General features: G+C 51.0%; 1 protein-coding gene across 1 annotated transcript in view; it reads left to right on the plus strand.

The window, feature by feature from the left end:
* The window catches only part of CACNA1G (calcium voltage-gated channel subunit alpha1 G), a 127,926-nt gene that overhangs the window by 65,206 nt on the left and 38,668 nt on the right, over window positions 1-24,052 (plus strand). Inside the window, 9 exon segments of the mRNA XM_035342699.1 lie at window positions 63-218; window positions 3,983-4,051; window positions 6,783-6,876; window positions 7,471-7,655; window positions 7,795-8,241; window positions 14,216-14,316; window positions 15,439-15,562; window positions 18,626-18,694; window positions 19,569-19,753. Coding sequence (XP_035198590.1) covers window positions 63-218; window positions 3,983-4,051; window positions 6,783-6,876; window positions 7,471-7,655; window positions 7,795-8,241; window positions 14,216-14,316; window positions 15,439-15,562; window positions 18,626-18,694; window positions 19,569-19,753 — 1,430 coding nt within the window.

Here is a 24,052-nt window from a genome sequence, read left to right on the forward strand (position 1 = left end):
GAGCAGACACCCAGCGCGCTGTTCTCCAGTGTCTCCATTTTCCTGATATGTTTTCTCTGCAGATTTTGACCCAGGAAGACTGGAACAAGGTCCTCTACAACGGCATGGCATCTACCTCCTCCTGGGCTGCTCTCTACTTCATTGCTCTCATGACGTTTGGGAATTATGTTCTCTTTAACCTGCTGGTGGCCATCCTGGTGGAGGGTTTCCAGACGGAGGTAATGTCCTCACGCTTGTGCCTTCGCTGTCTTTTGAAGTTTTCAGGGCTTCGAGACCAGACCCAGGAATTTTGATTTCTGAAATGGGCAGCAATACATCTACCGGAGTGGTACATGAAAAGAAGTGGGGAGAAATATAAAGTCTTTTTTTTTATTATTTTCCCCTTCTTTTTCCTTAGCTAGGGTGCAATTTAATACAGCAAGCCCTTTAAGTGAAGGGCTTAAATGGGAGGCATTGTTAGCATTAATGCAGGAGGGAGAATTCAGCGGTGAGTCAGGCACTGCGGATGGGATAACTGCTATGACAGTGTCTCTGAAACGCTTCTTGCCGTGCTTGTAGATTAAACCCCTCCTGAAAACTTACGCAGGCTGCTGGGAGATTAGTCTGATTGCCTATTAGAGGCTCCGCGCTGATGGAGCTCCTCTCGTCCCCAGCGCTGCAGTGCTCTCCCCAGTTTAACTTGAATGGGTCCTCATCCTTGGCAGCTGGGAACCTCCGTGGGGTAGCTGTGGGCTTTCGTGAAGGACGGGGGGGGGGTAGATTTGAGCTGCACATTTTTCCCCCAAACTGTCCAGCTGGGAACAAGCGAGCATGTCAGCCAGTCCCCAGCGTGGGGACCTGCCATGCCCACTGCCCTGCAGGGATTGTCCAACTGCCGAGATGCTCAGCAGGAGTAAAGGAATTCTGCACCCTACCCGGGGTTTAGGGAGGGATATATAAGCTAAAACCATCCGCTGGGATCTGCTTCTATGGGCTGTGCTTCTACACATTATCTCTGCTTTTTATTAAGCGTGCTGGGGTGACTGAATATTATTTAAGATTTGTTGCTTGTGTATCACCCTATCCTACCAGCCTATGAAGGGCTATGCACAGAACCGTATTTATTTTTATTATTATTTTTTTTTGTGCAGTGCAGTTTAGAGTTACATTAATGGGGTTGTACCAGGAGATAGCTAGAAGATTTTTTTTCTCCTTTTTCTGTATCGTATCTCTCTGTGTTGGTGCTTTCCTGTTTAATTGTTATTGCTGTAGTTGTTGCTCTCTGTAACTCCCCCTCTGCCATTCAGATGAAGGGAAGGTCACTGCCAGGTTCTCCTCAATAGCTCAATGTTCCCTTGCCCGAGCAAGAAGAGGTAAAATCTCCTTGTTGCTTGCGGAGTGATGACAGCTTTGAAACCGACCCTTTGCTCAGGCTAGCAAATTGATTCTCCGAAGGTCACCTAAGTGGAGGAGCCCTTGCAGCCCCCGTGTCTCACTGCCTTACAGTGCACTGTCCTATTTTCTGCCCCCTAAGTCCTCGAGGGCGGTGACACCCTCAGCCAGCGCCAGCTCCACAGCCCTGCCCCACACTACGAGCATCCCCGAGCTCGCCCGCAGCACGCTCGCACCCCGCACACTCGTGGCGCTGGGCAGCAATTTCTCACGCTCGCTTTGTGGCCAGCTGGTCCCACGGCACGGCTCGCTGTAAGGTCATGCCCTGCCTTAACGCGCTGCGATTTTATTCCTCCAGCTGTGTCCTTATGGGTAGGTCTTCCTCGCGCTGCTACCGAGAGGCGAGCACAGGGACCAGGACCCAGCACAGCCTCTGAAGCCCAGACCCTTTTGTGCCTTTCGGGGCTAATTCTGCCCAACCACGGCAATTTCGATGGGTTTGCACCCGATTTGTGTAATCTGCGACTCTGCTTACGGTGCTGTTTGATGTCTCAGCCTTTTAGGATGGTGTTTTTGTAATCACCTTCTTTCCACGTCCTTGTTATCCTGAGCTCTCAGCGCTCCACCAGTAAATGGAAACGTGATAAAGACAAACCTCGGCTGAAGCCGGGCTCTCCACAGCAGACGGGGAGCAAGCACATGCCGAGGCCAGGAGCCTGAGCTCACCGCGGTGGGAGCCAGCGCTGCCGCAGCAGACAGACCCTCGTGCACCAGCTCCGGCCTCGCAGCTTTGTGTTTGTTCAGCGTTGCTCCTCCAACACATCTCATTCTGGTTTTTGCTAGCGAGCGCACAAAGGCTCCTCTCCGAAGCAAAATTAATAGAGAGATCATCTCTCGCTGTAAACAAACCCCTGCATCTCTCTCCAGTGGTTGCACTCAGCCCTTCTCCTGAGTTAGGTGTTTTTCCATTCCCCTTCAGCTGTCTGGGCTGAAACTCAATCCCAGGGCTGCTGCCTTTATCTCCCTGGTCCTTGACTGCCTTCCCTCAATCTGCGAGCACCTCGTTAATTTTAGTGCATGGCTTTGCAGCCCCAGTTGCTAGGCAGCAGATGTATATAAGCAGTTGGGAAACAAAAAGGACCTGTTCCAAACTTTGAATATGGAGCAATATATTTTGCAGGGTTGAGTTTCTTTCCCTTTCTTTTCTCTCCTTTTTTTTTTTTTTTTTTTTTTTTTTTTTTTGATAACCTGCTTCTCTTGTGCAAGAGGCACAGGCAGGACTTTATGCAACGTGGTTATTTTTGGACATGTGCTCTCTGATTTAACTTGGGTCTGGTGTTCGTGCGGGGAAGGTGAGCAGGGGACTCCGTTTGATGGAGCTGCTAATTTGAAATTGCTGCCTGAACTCTCAGGTCCCTGCCCTTGGGATTTCTCTCTTGGAAGCAAACAATGACTCCTCTTTGTCAGACATAAAGCTCCTCTCCCGAGGGACTTCCTGACAATATTATCTCCAAAGCGTGTTCTTCCATTGATGATCCTCCCAGTCTCGTGTTCCCTTGTCCTCCCTCACTCCTGGCTCTGGCTCTCCCCCTGCCTTGTGTCCCCCCCAGGGCCACCCCCAGCATGCCCACTGGCCCCTGCGGGAAGGATGCTGCCTGCGCTCTGGGTGTAGCAGCAGGAAACAGGGCTTTGACTTCTTCTGAAGAAGAAGACTTCTTCATTTTCCCTTTGTAGAGATTTTTGAATGGTGTTTCTTTTGCATCCTTTTGCATTCTTATCAGCTTCGTGGGGATTGTCCTTGTGCAAGAAAAGTGTCTTTGTGTTTTCTTTCGATGGCTAGTCCACACCTCTCTCTTTCTTACAACCAAAGATTTTAAATTAAGTGTCCGTCGCATGGCTTGCAAGGCACTGTTCTCCCACTTAGGCCCCCAGACTGATCAATCTTAAACTCTTCATCCTGGCCTGGAGCAGGGCAAAATGGCATTGCCATGTAGAGGAGCAGCTGAGGAGGGGGTACCCTGTGCCTCCTGGGCCGTGCCTCCTTCCCCATGCACCGCTGGAGCCATCGGCGACCAGAAGGGTGCAGACACCTTGGGCTTTCCAAACGGGCCAGGAAATGCTGATTTCTGGGACTGTGAAGAGGTGCTGGAGGTATTTTACCTGGCTGTAAGAGGACTGATATTGTGTTAATCAAACATTCATTAAAAGCCTCCATTGCTGCTTAATGATGGCATAATAAATAGCGATCCCATTATGCAGCTGCAGAAAGGAAAAAAAAAATCGTGTTTTCAATAATTAGCTGGTGTTTCATTAGCACAATTATCACTTAGGAGCTGAATCAAGCTCTCTGTTTGAAACACTTAATTTAAAGGTAAGGCTGGCCTCTTTGGAGGGCTGTGCTCCACCTGAGGTCTTCCACCCTCTCCCCGCGGAGCCGGCTCTCCATCGTGGCCACACGCTGCCCTTCTCCTTCCCCACCTCTCCTCTTTTTTGTCCTGATTGATTGATTGATTTTTTGACTCCCCGCTCCGTTCTGCTGTTGAAAGTGTGAAAATTGAACCCCCCCTTCCCCTTCCTTCCCCCCCCCTCCCTGCCCCCGTTTCTCCTTCAGGAGATCTCCAAGCGAGAAGACGCGAGCGGGCAGCTGAGCTGTATTCAGCTGCCTGTCGACCCGGCGGCGGTACGTACGCCCGCGCATGAGCCCACCCGTGCCCCCCGTGGTTGTGTCCCCTCGTGGTGCCTGGTCACCCTTCCCATCGTAGTAGCTGTCGTGCTTTTGGGGGTTGTCGGGCTGGTGTCGTTCCTTTCTTTTTTGTCGTCCTCATTGTCAAGTCAGCCTTGGTTTTGAGTCCCGTCCTTCTCTGGGGGAGCCACAGGAACAAAGGTGGGTGCTTCGGGGTGGCTGGTGGGGCTCCAGCCCCAGCTCTTGACGACCCCTTTTGGAGCCCTGCAGTGGGGTGAGCTCGCCCGTGGGGCTTGCAGCAGCGTGGTCCGAAGTGTGCTCGCAGCCCAGTCACAGCCGCAGAGGTGTGGGCAGTGATGCTGGGAGCAGCTCCTGGCACCCAAGGGACCTGGAGTCAATCCCCTGAGTAGCACGGCTGTGGGTGCAGGAGCCCCACGCTCTGCAGGATGAAGTGGGACGGAGGCAGCCACCGCTGAAGATGCTCTGGGGTGTCCAGGGAAGGTCGGCTGGGATGTGGGGTCCCGGTGAGACTCCCCCACACATGGAGCAGGTTGGGATAAGCGGGTGGCAAAGGGCCGCAGCAAGCTGCACATCTCCCAAGTGCAGCGTGCCCCAAGCCTCGCTTGTCTGCCGACCTCATCTTTCTCTTCACCACCCCTTCCCTTTCTGCCCTCTCTAAGACGTCTGGCTTTAACTTCAGCACAAAAGCCCTTTTCCATCATATCCAAGTGCGCTCTGTCACTGCGGGTACACGCTGCCTTAGCCGCGGTGCCGTGGGGTCCTTCTCGACGTACCCCCGTTTTCCCGAAAGCCTTGTAACTCCCTCTTCTCTCCTAACCCCTTTTCTATCCAGAAAGGCAAACTGGGAGTGCAAGAACAGGTAACGGGCAGCAGCCCCGGGCGCGGTGCTTGCCGCAGCGTGCTGGGGCTGGTGCTTGCTGGTTCGCAGGGGACGCTTCTGCCCCTCTGCTGTGGGGTTTGGTGCTGGGGGGAGTCCCCGCGTGGCTCCGATTCCCCACCTCGGCACACGTCTTGTGCACCCTAAAACTTTCCTCCGGGCTGTCGAAGAGCACTCCAGGAATATGAATTACGTCAGATTTTTTTCCCATTATTTATTCGTCTTTAATAACCCATTAGGGAGAAGTGAGTAATTCCTGGCAGGCCCCCGGAGCTGCGGAGCCGGCGGCAGGAGCGTCCCTGCAGCCAGCTGGAGCCCGCGCTCGCTGGAGCCAGACAGCCCCGAACGTGGCCAGGTTCGGGCCAGCCTGGCTCCGCGTCCCCCTCCTGCAAGGTGCATTCCCGACCTTTCCTGCTTCCTGCAGGGCGGGCTTCCCTGAATCACACAGAAGTCCCGAGTGCTCGGGAGGGGAAGAGAAGAGCCAGCTCTTCGCATCACACTCTCTTTTGCTTTAAGACTGTGTCTGAGAGTGTCCAGCCTGCCTGGAAAAGAAAAAGAAAACAAAGCAAAAAACCACCCCAACTGTTTATAAACCAGCTGGGGAGCAGTAGAGCTAACCCCTGCCCTACCCAAGAGGTGCACAGCACCGGACCTGGTGTCGGAGGCCATCTCCCCTCCAGCCCCATGCTGCTGTGCTTTCCTCCAGGCTGGGGCCCCTCTGCCTTTCTCCCACCAGGAACCCGAGCACCAAACCTCCGCTGGGGCTCTTGGGGTGCAGCTTGGCCTTGGGGTGGGGGGGTTCTGGGGCTCCTGGTTTCTCCCAGCTGAAGTGAGGGTCTGCTTGGCTTCTCATCCTGGCACCCTGCCTCCCTTCCCTGCCCTCCTCCCTCCTGACGCACCTCATGCCGGGGTCTGGTGCCCTTCGCCAGAATGTTTGAGCGTTTTCAGCCCCAAATCCCTCTCTGTTGGACGGGCGTCATTCTGGCAAGCACCTTTTCCTGCCGGATGGGTCCTGACTATACCACACCCTAAGCACCTTTCTGCAGTGCCAATGGACAGAACCATGCAGGGAGGTCCCTAAGCGGGTCCGTGCCACGAGACTGAGCGAGAGCCCAGGCACCACGCTGCGAGAAATGGTAAACCTCGTCCTTCCCCTCCTGAGGACGGGCCCGTGTCCTCAGCAGCTCTCAGGATTTGAAAAGATGCAGTGGAATTTGTGTAAATCCCCCAAGCTTCTGCTTCAGCTGTGTTGCAGCTGGAGGGTGCGTGGCCACCCAGGGTCAGCCGTTATCAGGTACCTCTTGGAGCCTCTTCCATCAGCTGCGTGGAAAGTCAGGGTCCCTTGTGTCCCTTCTGGATCTTCAGTTGCTTTGTCGAAGCATCACTCGAAAGAGCCACGTGAATGCCCATGCACAGGGAGCTTTAAGCTATGCTACAGAAATTGAGAGAGATGAGTAGGGTCAATTTTTGTCCCGAAGTTGCTCATCAGATTCCTTCCCTTGTATCCACCCAGTGTATGATTCCAGCAGCACAAAAAAATAAGCAATGCTTTCTGGAGGTATTTTTTTTGTTTTTGTTTTTGTTTTTTTCCTGATCCCTTTCTGGGACTGCGTTTGGAATCAGAGGCAGTCTGTCTTCCTGGTAGGAGGTTAATTAGTCTGTGGTATAAATATGTGCATGCCTCATTTTGTGAAAGGTGGTGTTGCATCGTGGTACAAATCTTGGTGGATCCGTAGGTGTGTTGTTGGCAGTGGGAATCCATTTGTCGGAGGGGTGCCCGTGCGGTGCAGCCCTCCATCCGCCCTGCTGAAGCGCTCTGCTTTGCTCCAGGGTGACGCTTCCAAGTCCGACTCGGAGGGCGATCTCTTCCCCCGCAGCCTGGAAGAGGAGGCCGGACTGAAGAAAAACTTGTCGAACCCAGCCCGTGAGTAACAGCCCCGGGACACCCGTCCCTGCTGCAGAAACCCTGCTCTGCTGCAAAAACCATGTCCTGGACGGGGAGAGCCCTCCTGGGGAGGATGCATTCATCCCGGCCCACAGCTGGCTTGTGCTGTGGGCTTGAGTGCAAGCTGCAGAGGGAGATGCAATGGCATTCGGGCACATGTTCTCACTGCCAGGCATGAGGTCTGGGTGTTTGGAGCATCCCTGCAGGGGCACAAGTGGAGGAGCCCCTGGACGGGACTGGGGAAGGAGGATGGAGAGGAGAGAGGGAGCTCAGCACAGGCAGGGGTCTCCAGGGGAGGAGCTGGCAGGGCTCAGTTGAAGGGTTGAGGGGCAGCAGATAACAGATTTGCTCCCCTTTCTCATCAGCACCTGATCCCCTTCCCAACTTACATCCTGCTGTTCCCCTGCCATGTTGGAGGGAGGCTCTCGGCTCTCGGGATGGCTTTTTGGTCCCTGTCTTCTCGACACTAGGAGGAGAAACACCCCCCGTGCAGCTGCTCTGCCTGCCCGAGCGGAGGCTGTGAGCATGCCCCAGGAGCAGGGGGGGCACCTAAACACCCCTTGTGTCTTCCAGTGATGGCCCTGAGCGACCACCCGGAGCTGAAGAAGAGCCTCACCCCGCCGCTCATCATCCACACTGCCGCCACGCCGATGCCCATGCCCAAGAGCGCCGTGTTCGGCGAGGCCGCGCAGGGTTACGAGTCGCGCCGGGCCAGCGGCGTCTCCGTGGACCCCACCGCCTATGAGCTCAAGTCCCCGGTAGGGACCTGAGCATCCTGTGGATGCTCCACGGGAACCCGCTGGGCTCACGGGGCTGTTTCGCGTGCTTGAGCCGCATGGGGACAGCCTGGCATAGATGGGTGGCACGGGGCTGACGCTCTCCCCGTCCCTCCCGCAGCCCAGCGCCCGCAGCTCCCCGCACAGCCCCTGGAGCGCCGGCAGCAGCTGGACCAGCCGCCGCTCCAGCTGGAACAGCATCGGCCGGGCACCCAGCCTCAAGCGGCGGGGCCAGAGCGGCGAGCGCAGGTCCCTGCTCTCCGGGGAGGGGAAGGAGAGCTCGGAGGACGGGGAGAGCTCGGACGAGGAGCGCTCCAGCCGAGCCGGCAGCTTCAACGGCTCCTTACCTCATCGCATGGAGTCGCTGGAGACAAAAGGCTCCTTCGACCTCCAGGACACCCTGCAGGTGCCTTCCCTGTACCGGACCAGCAGCATGCACAGCAGTCGCACCACCGCCTCTGAGCACCAGGACTGCAATGGGAAAACCTCTCCAGGCCTGCTGGTCCACCAGCTCCACCTGGACGACCCCCGGCAGGACTGCGATGATGCCGATGATGAAGGCAACATGGTAAGGAAGTGCCAAGTGCTTGCTTTTGGCTTTTTTTTTGCTTTACTGAGTGCTATCTGCATCTGTCTTGGGAGCGCGCTGGTGGGTGCAAAGCTATGGCCACTGCAAGAGCTGGGTGTCACCACCAGCCCAGGCTGAGGGTCAGCAGCAGAGCAGCAGGAGCAGTCCGGGCTGTGGATGCTGCCAGAAGAAGGGCAGGCGTTATGTTAAGTGTTTCAGTGCTGAACCAGGTGGCTCCGGATGGAGATACCAGGTTCCAGGAAAAGGTGCAGATCAAAGGCTGTCGTGGCAGTGCATGCCCCCATCGTGGCAGTAGGTGCCCCCGTCCCTGCAGGTATTTAATATGTGTGGATGTGGCACTTAGGGACATGGTTTAGTGACTGGACTTGGCAGGCCAGGCTGGTGGCTGGACTTGGTGACCTCAAAGGTCTTTTCCAACCTAGATGATTGTAAGATTTTATACTAAGATTGTATCCTTTTCAGTTCTTTTTTTTATTATTATTATTTTTAATAAGTACATTTCCCTGCTCCACAGCCATTGTTTGGCTTTCAGCTCCCACACACAGGAGCAGACAATTTCTGTTGACATCAACAGGCGATGCAAGGGCAGGGCTTGGCCCACAAGTCCCACGCAGGCATTAGTCCCGTAGAGACAGTGGTAATTTCAAAGGCTTTGCATTTATTTCAATATGAAGAGGCATTAGTCCAATAAGTGTCTCTTTTTCAGCGGCCTGAAAAGTGCCATTTAGGAGACGTTAGCTAAAAGCATGGCAGCGGGAGAAGAAAAATCAGCTGTAATTTTGAGCTGATTAGAGCGCCAGATAGTAGAGAGGCATCTCCAGCTTTGCATATTCTCTGCATCCGCACTTCCAAATCAAGGCACGTAATTTGCCACGTGCTGCTGCTGCCCAAAATCGTGTAAATGCCACCGGGACTGGGGGGTTTCAGAAACTCCAGCAGCAGGAGGGGAAGAGTGGGGCAGCACGGATGGAGAATACCCACAGTCCTGGCCTCAGCATGTGCATGGGGATGTCCTCAGGGCAGGGGCATTTTGGGGTGTTTTCAGCTGTTTCCAGGTTCTCTCGTTGCTTCAGCTCACCTTGTTCTTGGCTTTAAAGACGTGCTGGTCCGGTGGGTCATTTGGGGGATTGCTCGGTTTGTGTCGGGTGAAGCTGATGGGTTTTGGGTACAGCCACGAAATGGTAATTGGGGCGGTGCTGAGAACATAAGGGCTGTAGCTTGTGGGCATGATTTTACTATATTTCATTGAGTTTGTTGAATGAAAATGGGATTTGGAGCATGTGAAGGGATGCAAAAGGCCACGGTGGCTCCAGAGAGCGAACAGGAGAAGAAAGAGAGTTTGTGCTGGCAGAATGGAGTCACTCAGCTGTAAATCGCCGTTAAAACAAGCCATTATCCCATTACATCTCCAGCATGGATCCTCAGCCTGGGATTTTTAGTGATTGTCTTAACCTGGTTTTTAACCTCCATAAAATAAATTGAATTTTTAAGAATAGGAGAGGTAATTATTTTTTGAAAAAGCACGACTGGAAGTGATCAGGAGACCGTGCTCTTTATAGCCGGCTGGGGACGGTTTTTATGTCCAACGTGTGCTGCTTTTTCCAGCTCACCTGGCACAAAGATCCTGCAGGTATCTTCCATCCCCCCAGCAGCTCCCCTTGCGTTGGACACCTTGTGATGGGACACATCCCTCCTGTCCCCTTCCCATCCTACCCATCCCAGCAGCTCCAGCCAGCGCTGACAAACTGTTGAATAAGATGTGTGGTTTTGATTTTTGTTATGGCGATGGTGGCTGCTTTTAGGGGAAATTAAATGTCTTCTTTCTGCGTGCTGAGGTCTGGCCACGTAGGGTTAGGCCAAAGGTCCCTGCCCTTTCCATGGAGCTCTCAGAAGCGAAAGCCTAGGGAAAGAATAGACAAAATGGGGTAAATAAAGCGTGCCCCTGCCCGTGGTGCTTCCGCACTCAGCAGCTGGGACGTCCTCAGCTGGCGGTTGCCTTTCCCCGTGCTCTGAAATATGCACTTACTGCAAATTGCTAAACCAGACGGATCGGAAAATATTGCTTAGATTAGTGAAATGAGTCCCCAGGTTGCGGAGCTTCCCTTTGTGATTGCCTCCTGACGTTCTGGGGGTTTCGTTGCCCCTATGTGAGCTTTGACAAAGTCAGAAAAAATGTCATTATTTTTTAAATGAAAAAAAAATATATTCAAAACTCCCCTACCACCAGAAGAAGAAAAGAACTCAACTGTTACTCAGATCAAAGCAATCCTAAATATGCCCTTCTGCAACAAAGCTTAACAAGCTCTCCTTGCTGGATGGTTTTGATTGCCTCTGCATAGAAATAAAAGGCGGTGCAAAGGCTTCGTTTGGATCTCCCAGACTCCCATTATATTAGTGCAGCTCCACTGCCTTCAGAGAGTTTATTCTGAATTTACATTGCTCAGAGGGGCCTGAATCGGGCCCCTGATCTCCCTTCCCTTTTGTACTCCCCAGAAGTACAAAATCAGGGAGGGCAAAATCTGTTCTTCAGGGTGGGAATGTAGACAAGGAGAAGCTTCACCAAGATAGCAATCTGCTGCCTGGTTGGGTTTGTGTGGCTGTGCCTGAGGTCGGGGATCTGCTGGGGGACCTTTGCTGGCCGGATCTGCCGATCCAGGCTGCGTTACAGGTCGCTGCACATGCCAGCTGCAAAATTTCTGTGCTCTGCAGAGAAAAACTCAAATGCTGAGTGCTCAAAGTGGAAAGCAAGGGCAGAGCCAAGTGTCCCCTCCTCCCAGGGGCAAAATCCCCATTGCATGTTGCAATCACAGCTCGGATTCACTCCAGCTATTGCATTTTTTCCTGTGATGTGCAGTCCAGCTGTTCCCCCAAACCATCCTAGCCTGCCCCTGCTGCATATTTAAAATCAAATAATCAGGTCCCGAGTGCCTCTGTGCAGCTTCGAGCTTGCCTGGAGGTCTGTTGCTGCTCATAGTGCGTTTTTCAGCGGTTCCCCCCCCATCCTTATAATAAATCTTTCATAAATCTAACCCTTTCCCTGACTCGGAGGAGTGCATCAGTCATCTTTTAATGCCAGCTGCCTTTCACCCTGCCCTCAGAAGTACATTAATATCTGGAAGTCCTAAAAAAAGAAGCTATTTAGCAGCAGCTCTCCTTCGCACGGGCTGGGGGGGGGGCTGTTTGAAGGTGTGGGGTGAAGGCAACGTCACAGCCCATCAACAACCATTGCTGCCCCCGGATCCATCCCCATATCGGCAGGGGGGTGGCTGTGAGTGGCTGGGTTTTGGTGTAACCACCAGCACCCAAACTAAGGAGTCGTTTTGGGGGGGGGGGGGGGGGGGGGGGGGGGGTTTTGGTCTAACCACCCCCACCCAAAATAAGTTTTTTTTTTCCCCCCCCCCCCCCCCCCCCCCATCCTAGTCTTTATTCATCCTGCCCAGGTGTGTTTTATGAACAAATAGATGTGATTTAAACAACATAATTGATATATTGCTTCGAACATAATGCGGGCTTAAGCAGCAATCAGGCTGATTGTGCGCGGCTGATGTGTGTCTGGACCTTGCAGAGAAAGCGTTTGATGGGACTTGGGCTGGAAGAGCTCGCTTTTTATTTCGCAAATATTTTACATTTGGCTCAAATTACCCAACTGGGCTGTTTCACTAGTGGAAATCTGGAGTAATTCCTTTGACTTTAGATTTATGCGGATGTACCGGAGGACAGCACTCAGCCCCGGACAAAGCAGCCAAGCTGCAGCCACGGCTGCCCTCGCGTTGACACGCTGAATAGGGACGCGATGGAAGATCGCTTTCTGCCTTTGTTATCTGATTTAGCCTCTGAACTCAGAGCTGCAACAATTAGGCAAACCCCAAAATATCTTTGGCATTAAAATTGGACAAAAGGAATATAAAGAAGCATTCTGTGCTGCTGACGCATTACCATTCACTACAAATCCCCATGATAAATACCAGAACTGCTTTGAATAATAGATACTTCTGGAAACCTTCCAGCTCGCAAAATGAACTGGACCGAGCCGCAGCTATTACTCCACGTCCAGAGGCTGGGGTAGCAATCATTGCTTTTGCTGCAACTTTGAACAGACACACGATTTTATCCTTTTCTTTTCTTTTTCTTTTTCTTTTTTCTACCTTTGTTAACTCTTGGATAATTTAACAGACTAGGCTGCTAGGAGGGATAACGCATCCCCAGGATGCATGCTCTATTAAATACAGCTTAGAGTGAAGGGAGCAGTTCTGACTCCTTGCCTGGAGTTGGGAAAGGAATGTGAAAACAGCCAAGATGTGGCCAAAACCTACTGGTGTGCCATGGCCTGGGGCATGTTTGCGTAGAAGGGGAGGGAAGGACGTACAACTAAAGGAGTGGGGTAGAAAAACTCAGCTTTTTTGTTAGGCCGGCTTCTCTTGTAATTTTCACAAGGTTGTTTTCATTTTCTGAAGGGTTCAGGTTGTCACCAAGTGCTTTCATTAAGATGGGCATTACACTAGCTATTACCCATCGCTAATGAGACCCCTGGCTGAGTACATGTAGGAGCAGAAAGCATTTCCTCCATTCCACTCAATTATCCTAACAAATCCTATTTTTACAGTTCAGAGTACCTCAAATTGCTAACAGTTTGGCTCAAAATGAGCACAGAATCCCCCCTTCCCCGTTTTGAAGATGAAATGCATACAAGTGCCTGAGCCCTGCGGTTCACCCTGCTCCTTGGGCGCCTGCTCTGTGCTTCGCGGCGCCGTTTCCAAACACCTGCAAAATAATCTTCCAGGAGCCCTGCAGCCGCGTTCCCACACCTGTGCAGATTCAGGCCCACGTGGCAGTGGGGAAATAAGGGTAATGAGTGAGTGAGAATTCATTTTTATTTGTCTGCAAATGCAAAGCACAGCGGTGATGTCGCACGCACCGGTCTGTGGGTTTGTCTCCCAGTGTGTCGATTTGAAACGGCTGAGGAAGCCCCGGCGTGGTGGGTGAGGAGTTTGGCTGGGGAGCCAGGTGCTGGGTGGCTTCTGCTGGTGGTACATGAGTTCACAGCACCGTCAGGGCAATTTTCTTAAAGCTCCTGAGCTTCCTTTGGAGACCCGTGGATGAGAATTCAAGAAGACCTAATCCAGAGGCTGTCGCAGCCGGGACAAGGCTTCCCCTTGGCACTGAGATTTTTGTGTCTTTACTTGACCTGTTGGCCGTGGCACTATAATCTGCCCTCCTGGCCTTAAATAACCTGGTAGTCTAACATATATGTGTGCATGGCTGAGGATGTGCTGTGGTTTCAAGTAGGAATTAATTCGGGGGAGTTGGAAGGCCTGTGCTCATCCAAGAGGTCAGGCTGGCCACGATGTTCCCTTCTGGCTTCATAATCTGCTGTATAATCTGTTCATGCCGAATGAGAGGCAGATGCTTGCCATCGTGTTCCTGGACTGAAACACAGGTCCCAAATGGCTTCTTTGGCTTTCCAGTGGTGCACAGCCACAGGGCTTGACCCAGCAAGCAGCAGGAATCCCTCCCTCTGTTCCTTTTATAGCCTTTGACATAACCGTTATACATAATTTAAAAAACAAGCAACCAAAAAAATACAACTCAGAAGACCGAGGTAAGCATCTGCTGAGAATCTGGAGGGTCCCGAGCAGTTTGTCAGTCCTCTGGGACAAGGGATTTACTTACCAAGTCCATCCCCTTGGCTAGCCACGTGCTGGACGCAGGTATTGTGAGCAGGGTGAGGCCCTGTGAGCTCTCAGCACCAGCATAGCCCTCACCTGGCCTATGGAGCTCCTTTCCCTGAAGATCTTTTGGGGAAAGATGGTTTTCCTTTGGCTTTACAGAGCACTTGGGGATATCTGTTTAGTGAAAAATTGCCCTGAATCCTTCGCTTGGGAGCTTTGGGGGTTTTAACTGTTCTGTCTGCTTTTCCCTCCTGGTCCGTCTCCGCTGTACATTTTCCTCCTAGAGCAAAAGGGACCGTGTGAAAGCTTGGATCCGGGCACGTCTTCCTGCCTGCTGCAGAGAGAGAGACTCCTGGTCCATCTACATCTTTGCTCCTCACTCAAGGTAAGGCTGCTCGCGTAGCAGCGGGATGCCTGGTGCGGATGTCCCTGCTGCGATGGCTCACTGCCCGCTTCCCCCCCCCCCGGTCCCTGCACCACAGGGTGCTCTGGTGCAGGCACAGCCCTGGCATTGGGAGCGTTTGGTGGTGGTCCGCAGCCCAGGCATGGCGAGGGCTTCATCGAGGTCATTGCCAGCTTCGTCGCTGACGCCAGCACTTCAAAAGTTTTTTGTTCAATGGAGCAAAGAGAGTTGGAAGCGAGGGGGAAAGGAGCTGCATTAAGCAGAGAAATCTAAATTTGCACCCGGTGCACACTTAGAACACAGCAAAGGGTCCTCCTTCGCTTGCTGAACCTCCTCTTAGCCCCGTCTTCTCTGTCCTCCCCCTCTCTTCCTCCCTCTCCCTCCAGTCCCATAAATCTGCCCCCCCCCCCTTACCCGAGCACTGCCCTTCCCAAAGCCCTGCCATGGGGCAATTGGGCTCCAGGCTCCTGTTCTCCTTCCTCTGGACATTAACCCATGCTTAATGAGGGTTTCCCACCTTTGAGCTGGTGGGCCCTGGGCAGCATTCGAGTTCATTCATAGCAAGATTAGAGAGATTTTCAGAAACAGACTTAGGGGAATGTAATACGGCATTATAAATCCCGGGTCAGTGTACAGCCATCTGTCACAATAAATAGCTTCTGTCTCTTTATTCTGTGTGCACTCAACCCTTACACGCTTGCTGGAGGTATTTCTTCCTTTATTTAAGTTAAATCTGATCTCTGCGGACCAGGCAGGGGCCAGATCCACACCTGGCTGCCTGTCCGAGCTGGGGAAGCAGCTGCTCCACTCCAGGCGAGCCAAAGTACTCTCTGGCTTTAACCGGGGCTTGAAGTTTGTGGCCCAAATTTGACATCGAACTTTGCAGCTCAGGTCCCTTTCTGTTGATACCCAGATCTGCCTGCAGCATGGGGCTCTGCCAGGGAGGGGGTTGCAAGACTGTGGCTCATCTGCTGTGCAAACAGGGTGCTCGATTCCCCGGCCGTGCTTTGGCTGCTGCGCAGGCGGGAGCGTGTTCGTCCTCAACCAGCCGAGAGTTAACAGCTAGTCTGTGTGTTGTCTTTTTTTTTCCCTCTTCCTTGGCAGATTCCGTCTGATGTGCAATAAAATCATCACGCACAAGATGTTTGATCATATCGTCCTGGTGATCATCTTCCTCAACTGCATTACCATTGCCATGGAACGACCCAAAATCGAGCCTCACAGCGCTGTGAGTTTGAGGTTAATGTTCTCTGTGCTCCAGGCTGGCGTGTTCCTTGTGCAGCCAGCTCATGTGGCTTGCACCCCACCGCCATGCATTTGGGCTCTCTCTTTTCCTTTTTCAAATGGGAAGCTGCCAGCGTATGTGTTGAATTAAGTATAGCATTTACCGGGGTAGTGCTGTCCCAGGAAAGGCTTTTCACCATCTCCTGCTCCGTGCACTGGGGCTGCTGCTCCCAGCTCTCTTGGTCCCTCTCCAGAGTCCCTTCAAAGAACGAGAGCAGAGATCATGGTCTGCCACTTATCGAGGCTCCCCTAATAATATCCCATTTCTGCAAGTATAATCAAGGTCTTAATTTATGGCATAAGCATGGCATCTGTCTCAGTTTCCTTCTCTGATCAACCTTCAAACACTTTTCCTCTCTCAGCACAATGTTCGTTTCATCCATCTGTTGTTCACGGGCACGTATGTATGGTGCGAAGGGAATGGGGGAAACTGTTCATTTCATACTTTTCTCTCCCTTTTGTCTATGATCTTTGTTGTGACACAAGCAAAACTGAATTGATATGTGCACTGTAATTCCATTTCCATGAACCATTTTGCTTTAATTGACTGTGTAATGATTTTTCAAACCAGACCCCTCACAGCACCAACTTCCATCAATCAGGGGGGCAGAATCATCCGGTTGCTCTTTTATTTTAGCATAGGTTGCGGCTGAGAATAGGTTGCGGCTGAGATATATGCTGGGCTCTTGCTGATGTATTGCAAAAGACTGCTCATATCGCAATCGTATAGAATCCTGTTTTGTTGTCGTAGGCGTGTCAGGCTGTTCATTTTCGTGGATCTTCAATGTTAGACCTTAAAACTGGAGTCGTGGCTGCTCTGTGCCTATTTTAAGCTTTCCCTAGTAGTCCTCCGTACTGAATTAGTTTGCCTGGAGGTTCTTCCCCTAAATCCACTTTTTTTTTTAATTTTTTTTTTTTTAAATCTTCTGATTATTGTGCAGCCATGGAGCACCAACTCACAGCTGTGAGATAAGAGCAGGACTCCCTGCCAGCCAATCTAGCAGGAGGAAATCACCCTGCTGTTCCCCAAATGGGACACTCTTGAGATCCTAAATACTTCCTTGGAGCCCCTTGCTGTGTCCTTTGAGAGCCACCATTCACCAAGGCTGGCTCTGAAAGGAACAGTAGCTGCATGGAGATGAAGGGAGCGGTGTGACGTGCAGAGCCAGAGGAGCTCACAGCACGTAGCACAAAACAGCACTGCTGTCGGTATAAGAGAGGACGGATGAGCTGTGGTGTCCCCAGGCACTGGCAGAGTGCAGAGACGAAAGGGACCAGTGCGAGGCTCCTCAGCATCAGGTTTTAGCCAAGGGACCTGAGCTGGGTCACTCGGGACAGGAACTGGGCTGAGCCGTGGTCTGGGAGCAGCAGAGAGGAACAAGGGGAAGCTGATGCTGAGCAGTGGCAGCCAGGAGGAGTGCCCAGCCCCTGCCTGCACTGATGGAGCTTTCATCTGGAAGTGGAGAGAGTTAGTTTAGCTTGAGTTGTTTAAAATAATTGTACTTTGCTTCCCCAGGCTGTGGATTTTTAGCTTGTTCAAGTGAGTTCTCTTTCCCTGCCCCAGTTTCAGCTGGCTTATCGGAACAGGGGATGCTGTTGCTAGCCAATATGCGCTCCCCATTTCAGAGAGCGCAACATGGGCCGTGGAGATTATCCTTCAAAATAGCCACACGCTTGCCAGAGAGGAATGTAATATCCTCAGTCTCCTGCACGCTATTGCTGTTTTATCTCCAGCACCACAAGCAGGTCCCTACCCTCTTCCTCCCGCACGCCGCCTCGCCCTCGCAGCAGTCTTTTGTGTGGCAGTCAGCGGGCAGCCGGAGATGTTCCCTATCACAGCTCATGCAGTCACAGTGCAGGCCTAGGACCTAATTAATTATGGGCCCAGGATGGAAACAAGCTACTCTGTGGTTCCTGAGTCACTTTCAGTAAATCATGATCTGGCAAGAGAGAGAGTTGCCAAGGTGTTTTGTCTTGTTTAAATTGCATCTCATTTTGAGTGAGAGATCTGCATCTCTTACAGGACTGCTCTGTAGAGAGCAGCAGAAATAAATCCAAAATTGTCATTAGCAGAACCGGGGCCAGTTCAATTGTATGCGCACATGTATATGTGCACACTCCCCACCTTTCCCCCAACTTCCACCTTCTGCCATCCATTTCTCAGCACAGGCAATCAGAGATTGCTTAGGGATTAGGGAAAAGTGTAATTTATTTAATGGTCATCATTAAAAAAGAAAGGTTTCTGCTAACTACAGATAGGAAACCGGTCCATGGTCTCATCTGTAATCGCTAGCTGCTGTTTCAGAACAGTGGGAGACAGGAGTGCATGGTCTGGTGGATAGCACAGGGGATGGGGAGATGAGACCGCCGGGCTTCGTGCCTGGGTCTCACCTGTGGCTTTGGGCAAGCGATTCACCCTTCTGGGGACAGGTCTCAGCTGGCACCAACCCCCGGAGCTTCTCGGCTCCGGTGGAGCTGTGACAGCTCATGCCAGCCGCGATCTGGCCTCCCATGGGTCCTGCTCGCCTGGCAGCACAGCCGCTCCAATATTGACTTAATTTACCGGGGAATTGGGAGCTCGGTGATATTTGCGCTGCACGGCAGCAGCCGGAGGTGAGGGGCAGGGAGAGATGTGCCAAACAGGGAGAGATGTGCCAAGAGTGCGAGATGGCTGGGTGTCTGCTGGGGCACATCCAGAGGTCTGGGGGACATCCAGAGGTGCAGGGGACAACCGGAGGCCTGGGGGCTGCTGTGATGCTGCCGGAGGGGCCAGTGCTGCGCCGCTGCCCCTCTCCATGGTGCTGACACGGCCCGGCTGCCCGCAGTGAAGTTGTCTAAATATTTGGATTTCCCCGCTCTGTGAGCAAACAGTCCGAGGCCTGGTTCAGCACAGAAGCTGCAGAGCAGTCAGCAGCCACACAAACGTGTGCAGGGAGGCATAGAGCTGCGGAAAGCGAGCCATAAAATGTTGTCTCTTGTTTTTCTTTCCTTTTTTTTTTTTTTATAGGAACGGATTTTTCTAACGCTCTCTAACTACATCTTCACGGTTATCTTCCTGACTGAGATGACAGTTAAGGTAAATGAAGCTGGAGGATAAGTGTGTCTGTATTATATCAGTGATATTTTATTACACTGGGCTTGCAAAACTCATAGGTCTACCAGTGACGAGCGGGGTGAATATTTTCCCCTTCTGAATCATATTCAAATACCCACCACACGCCTTATTCTGAGCACGTTTTACATCAGAACAATTTCACTAAAGTTGCTCTTGATTTACACCATTATATGAGCAATGGGATGCTTCAATTCAGCAATCCTTCCCTATTCAGCAAAGCTCTTGAGCACATGCTTAACTTCAGCCATGCATGTAAGTCCCATTGTCTTCAACAGCCCATTGTCCTCAACAACCTAAGCAGCTATGTGCTTTCCTGAGGAGGAAGAAACTTAAGCACATTGAAATTCTTTGCTGGGTTTGAGGCAGGAGGCTCAGAAACCACTGCTGTAAATCTCTCTTGTGTAATTCATAATGATCTCACAGAACAATTGCTCCTTCTATGGAAAGTTTCTCTAGTTTCTGTATTTGCAAAGCTTGTAACTGATTGCTGTGGGTCAGCCACTCTGAACCTTTCCTCCAGGAGTCTATAGAAATAAAACACAATCAAACTTTTTATGCCAGATCTAAACATGTTAGAAACACTTCTGTGCAGCTAGGCTTAGTTGCATTAAAAATACATCAGCTGTGAGGGACAATCTGGGATGTATCTGCAGAGTTACTGTACAGTCCTTGCAGTATAACACTTTGCAGATTTGTCTCATTAGGCTTCTATACTGGGAAGCAAATGGACTCACAGACTTGTATCTGTAAATAATGCACTCTCAGCTGGTTGCTAACTGGAGAAAACATATTGGATGCAATAGTCCTAATTTGTTGCAACTTGTTGTCCGGGCAGGTGGTGGCACTAGGCTTGTGTTTTGGGGAGAAAGCCTACCTGAAAAGCAGCTGGAACGTGCTGGATGGGGTGCTGGTTCTCATCTCGGTCATCGACATCCTGGTCTCAATGGTGTCTGACAGTGGCACGAAAATCCTGGGGATGCTGAGGGTTCTGAGACTGCTGAGGACGTTGCGGCCCTTAAGGTAAGAGGAGGATGGGGAAGACCTAAAAGCACATAGGGTGTGCATGCCAAAGGGGTAGCTCAGCTGCTGCTGCAAAGCAGCAGCACTTGTGCAAAGGAAGGGGGCAGGAGAGACAAGGGCACGGCGTTGTTGTGCCCAGCCTCCTGCTGCTCCCCAGACAATGAGCGGCCGGGAGTCCTGCCGAGCTGCAAGGTGCTCCGGGCACTTGCTGCATTTTGGGACCGGTCCCAAGTGCAGTAGTAAACTGATCAATACCTCTTATGCTCATTAAAACACACATCCCCTGCTATTTGTGTTCTTATTTGCTCTGTGTAAAGTGAAGCTTAACAGCTTCTTCTCCCCCTTTCCTTCAGGCAGTCAATGGCTTTTGTAACAAAGAAGGAAATTAGTAGCAGGTGGCAGATCATTTTTAAGGAAGCAGAGACTAAACTGTTGCTTAACCTAGAATGCAAAGAAGCCTTTTCCCCTCAGTTCCCTGTTAATTTTAAGGAGATGTTTATTTTGAATATTGCCCCAACAAGCTGCAAGCAGTTGTCCTTCTGACTCGCTCGTCCACCCCTGGCAGCAGGCACTATCCCATGCTCTGGGGCAAGCACCCCTCTGGCAAGAACCTGCCCCAGGAGCAGCACCCGTTTGGTCCTGTACCCCAAGGCATGAAGGTTTCTCCCTATGCTAAATGCAGTCCCTCTTTAATGCCATTGTTGCTGCTCTTGTTATGCAGCAGCTAATAAACCTTCCTGCTCAAAGCATCTTTGTGTGCCTGTCATATCTTACTGCTGCTTCCTTCATAAAAGGTTCTCTTTGAATCAGGGTTTTCTCTTTCAGGACAACAACAAAAACAGAAAGGACCCTGCTTCTGACAGAAGATGTTGTTTTACTACCCTTTTGTGAATAATAAGTCTAAATAACAATGGCCATGGCCATACATATATGTCTTTCAAATATTCTTAACAGCTATGAAAGGGATTGTGTTAAATTGGGTTACGTGTATGTTGTGCTTGGAGAGTTTTAGGACATGAGCTGCTTTAATCATTTTTATCTGGACAGATCTCCTGTTGGTGTGGTTCATCTCTCTGACCACACAAGTAGATTGTCTTCCTATGTGGCTCCAGTTCAGAATTTCTTCTCTTCAGGTGTCCCACAGCATCTCCATGTCAACTGTTGTTTCTGGGAGGAGTTTCTGCCAGATTTCTGGTTTGTTGGATCTGTTCTGCTCTTCTGTTTAGACTGATTTTTGACCCACGTTAAGAAAACCTGCAAAATTATCAGGCAATCTCAGGGTAAAAGAGGGATCAGTTTCCTGTCTCTGAGCTGCAGAATGCAAATTCCTCTCTGGAGGTGGTGTGGTTAAATTAGATATAGAGGGAGATGCTTGGGTTGTGCTGAGCCCTGCTAGGGTCACTGCCTGACCCTGCCGCCTGTGTGTCTCTTTGCGAATCTGTAGGTCTGCCTTGCCAGGGCTCGAGGCTTCACTTGCTAGTCTTTCCATGCAGTCACCTATGTGCATGAGTAGTCTGCAGTTATGGGGAATAATCCATGGAGTAGCTGCAGGGCGGAGGAAGACCTGCCATCTGGAGCATGTGCAGGATTAGGTCCTTCCATTGCTATTCCATTCCTGTTGGCATTCAATATGTTTTCTCAAGAGTGTCTGAATGTTTTCAGCCAACACACTGCTTTATACTACAAAGGAAATGTAAAAAGACAGCAACAAGCCCATTCCCTAAATATGTTCACAATCAGTTCTATTCCCCTGTAATTAGATTTGTAGGAAATGAAAAAGCAGCCATCAAACCGGGGACTTTTCAGTAAGTCGTAAATCTCCGCCTGTGGAAACCCATCTGCCTCGGCGATGTGCATCTGGGCTGCCCCGCTCTGCCGTGGGTCTCCGTGTCCCTGCCGCGATCCCCAGCTGCACTGGTGCAGGACGGCAGCAGGATTGTGCATGCCGTGGCCCTAGTCCCCATATCAAGGTCAAGTCCCCCATGGAGACCAAACCACTGGTTTTCCTTTCTGAAGTGACAGCTCGTGCACGCCACTGGGGGATGGAGCTGGCTGCCCGCTGCCCTCCCATCATGCAGGCACATGGGGACAGGGCAGCAAGGAGGGCACCATCAGCAAGCAGTCACAGCTCTCACCCTGAGCTCGAGGGCAGAGACAGCCCTCGTCGCCTCTACATTGGCTTTTCTGGTTGATGACTGGAAGGGGTTCTTCTTGCAGAAAGACCTCCCTTGTTCTGTCGCTTGTTTTTTTCCCGTGCAAACAACCCCGCTGCTTTATGCAGCACACGGAGCCACACATGCTTGTGCCATTTGCACAGGCATAAAAAAACTCTGGCCTGCATGCCAATCACTGGCTTTTGGTTGCATGATTGATTATCAGCCTCCAAATTGAATCCATGAGGATTCAAGCCCAGCTTTATGACCAAAATTCCAAAAATATATTCACAAAGGAGTGACATTTAAAGATGTTTCCATGACCCTCTGATGTTTCAGCCAGTAGAGGGATTGCTTATACAATAACATTCCTTCCTAATGCGTTCAACCTGCTCTTGTTGGGATCAAGTGTTGTAGCTTAAGATACAAGAGAAATCAAGATTGAAAATGTATTCAGAATTAATTTGGTTGGACTTCAGTGCTGTTTTACTCTCTGCAGCGCCTGGGCTTTGCCTTTCAAAACAGATGGATAAATTATTCACTCTTCATACCACTGCAGTATGAAATAGTCATTTCATAGACTCTCTTCTCCCTATCATGTTATCACCTTTGCTTTTTTTTTTTTTTTTCTTTTTAATCTGTGGAGGAAGGCCTTCATTAATGTTGATCTGCTACTTCATCTAAGTGCTCCTTCTTCATCTGAGTGCTCTAATCAGACCAGCAGGCTTAATGCTAGGAAATGTGATCCAGCTGGGGTGAGGCTGGCAGTGGTTTCGGAGTGTCTCACACAAGGGGTTTGACAGCATTGTGAACGCTGAGACCAGCAGAACCAGGAGGAGCTCGAGGGATTAGCATTTCTTCACAACGAACAAAAAAAGGTCTAACTTCAATTTCCCTATTTGTCATATGCTTAATGCAGATGGGAATTGCCCTGAATGCAACATCAGCAAGTCTCCGGCTCTGGCACGTCCGGAGGGCTCCAAATCAGCTGGATCCTTCAGCAACAAATTGCAGGAGTGGTGGATCAGACAGTACGAGTCTGCAAGCCTGATATCAGCAGGATCTCGGGCAATATTGATGAGGCACAGGGATGCTGTATGTTGACATATTGGAGCTGACACTAATAATCTGGAAATGCTGAGGATTTCATTGGCACTTCTGAGAGAGTTATCAGACTTTCGAGAGAGACAGCAGGAGTCTTTGCACGGACTTGCCTCTACATTGGATCTGGCCCTTAGTTTGAGGCAGCTCCAAGGTCTGAAGGTTTTCATTAGTAAGAACTATAATTTTTCAGTATCTTTTCAAAGTCTTCTCTCTCTGTAGGGCTGGAAACAGCATTGGCGTGGAGCTAGACTGGTGGCAGCTTTTACCCTCATGCATTCTCATTTGAGGAATCCCCTGGTTGATCAAGTCTCTGAAAGCAGCCAAATGCTGCAGTTCTTCAGCCCTTTTTTCTCAATACACGCAACTTTGCTAAGTCAGATGAGAAACCTCCTATTTTCTATCTCTGTTGGATACCAAATAGTATACCACAAGGGAAATCACTTTATTATTTCTAGGATAGGTTTCGTTAATAACCATTGGAGAAAATTATCAGCTTTAGACTCTGGAGGCTAAGTTTCTTGTTCTCCCAAATTTAAGGATGCTCCAGTAGCTAGACCACAGGCCTTCAATTTCAAGGCCTGACTTCTGTTCCATCTTGCATAACTGCAGGCAAAATACCTAAGCCAAGATCCCAATGTACCTGATTTCTATTGAAATCATTGGACATAAAGTGCCTGCAGAGCTCTGGGAACATAACCATGATCTTCCCGTGCCTCAGTTTCCCAGCTGTAGTATGGCAGTTGTAATATATCATCAAGGATAGTGCAAGGGTAGTATGTGAAGGACCATCTGAGGATCCATAAGTTTGGGATTCAACCTCAGACTGCCTGGCCCTGTATGCTGACATGGACTGGGAGGAGTCCTTGCCCTGCAGACAGTGCCTGCTGGGCTGGATGAGCTATCCCATTGAATCAGGCACAGCTCTCAGCCTCGGTGTGGGTATGACATGACAGCAGTAGCATAATTGCCCCAGCCTGGAGTAGTTCTTGTAGGCAGCGTTGGCAGCCCACACCAATTGGTCCCCGCACTGCCACGGCTGCAT

This window comes from Oxyura jamaicensis, chromosome 18, assembly GCF_011077185.1.
Source record: "Oxyura jamaicensis isolate SHBP4307 breed ruddy duck chromosome 18, BPBGC_Ojam_1.0, whole genome shotgun sequence".
NCBI classification, from domain to species: Eukaryota; Metazoa; Chordata; class Aves; order Anseriformes; family Anatidae; genus Oxyura; species Oxyura jamaicensis.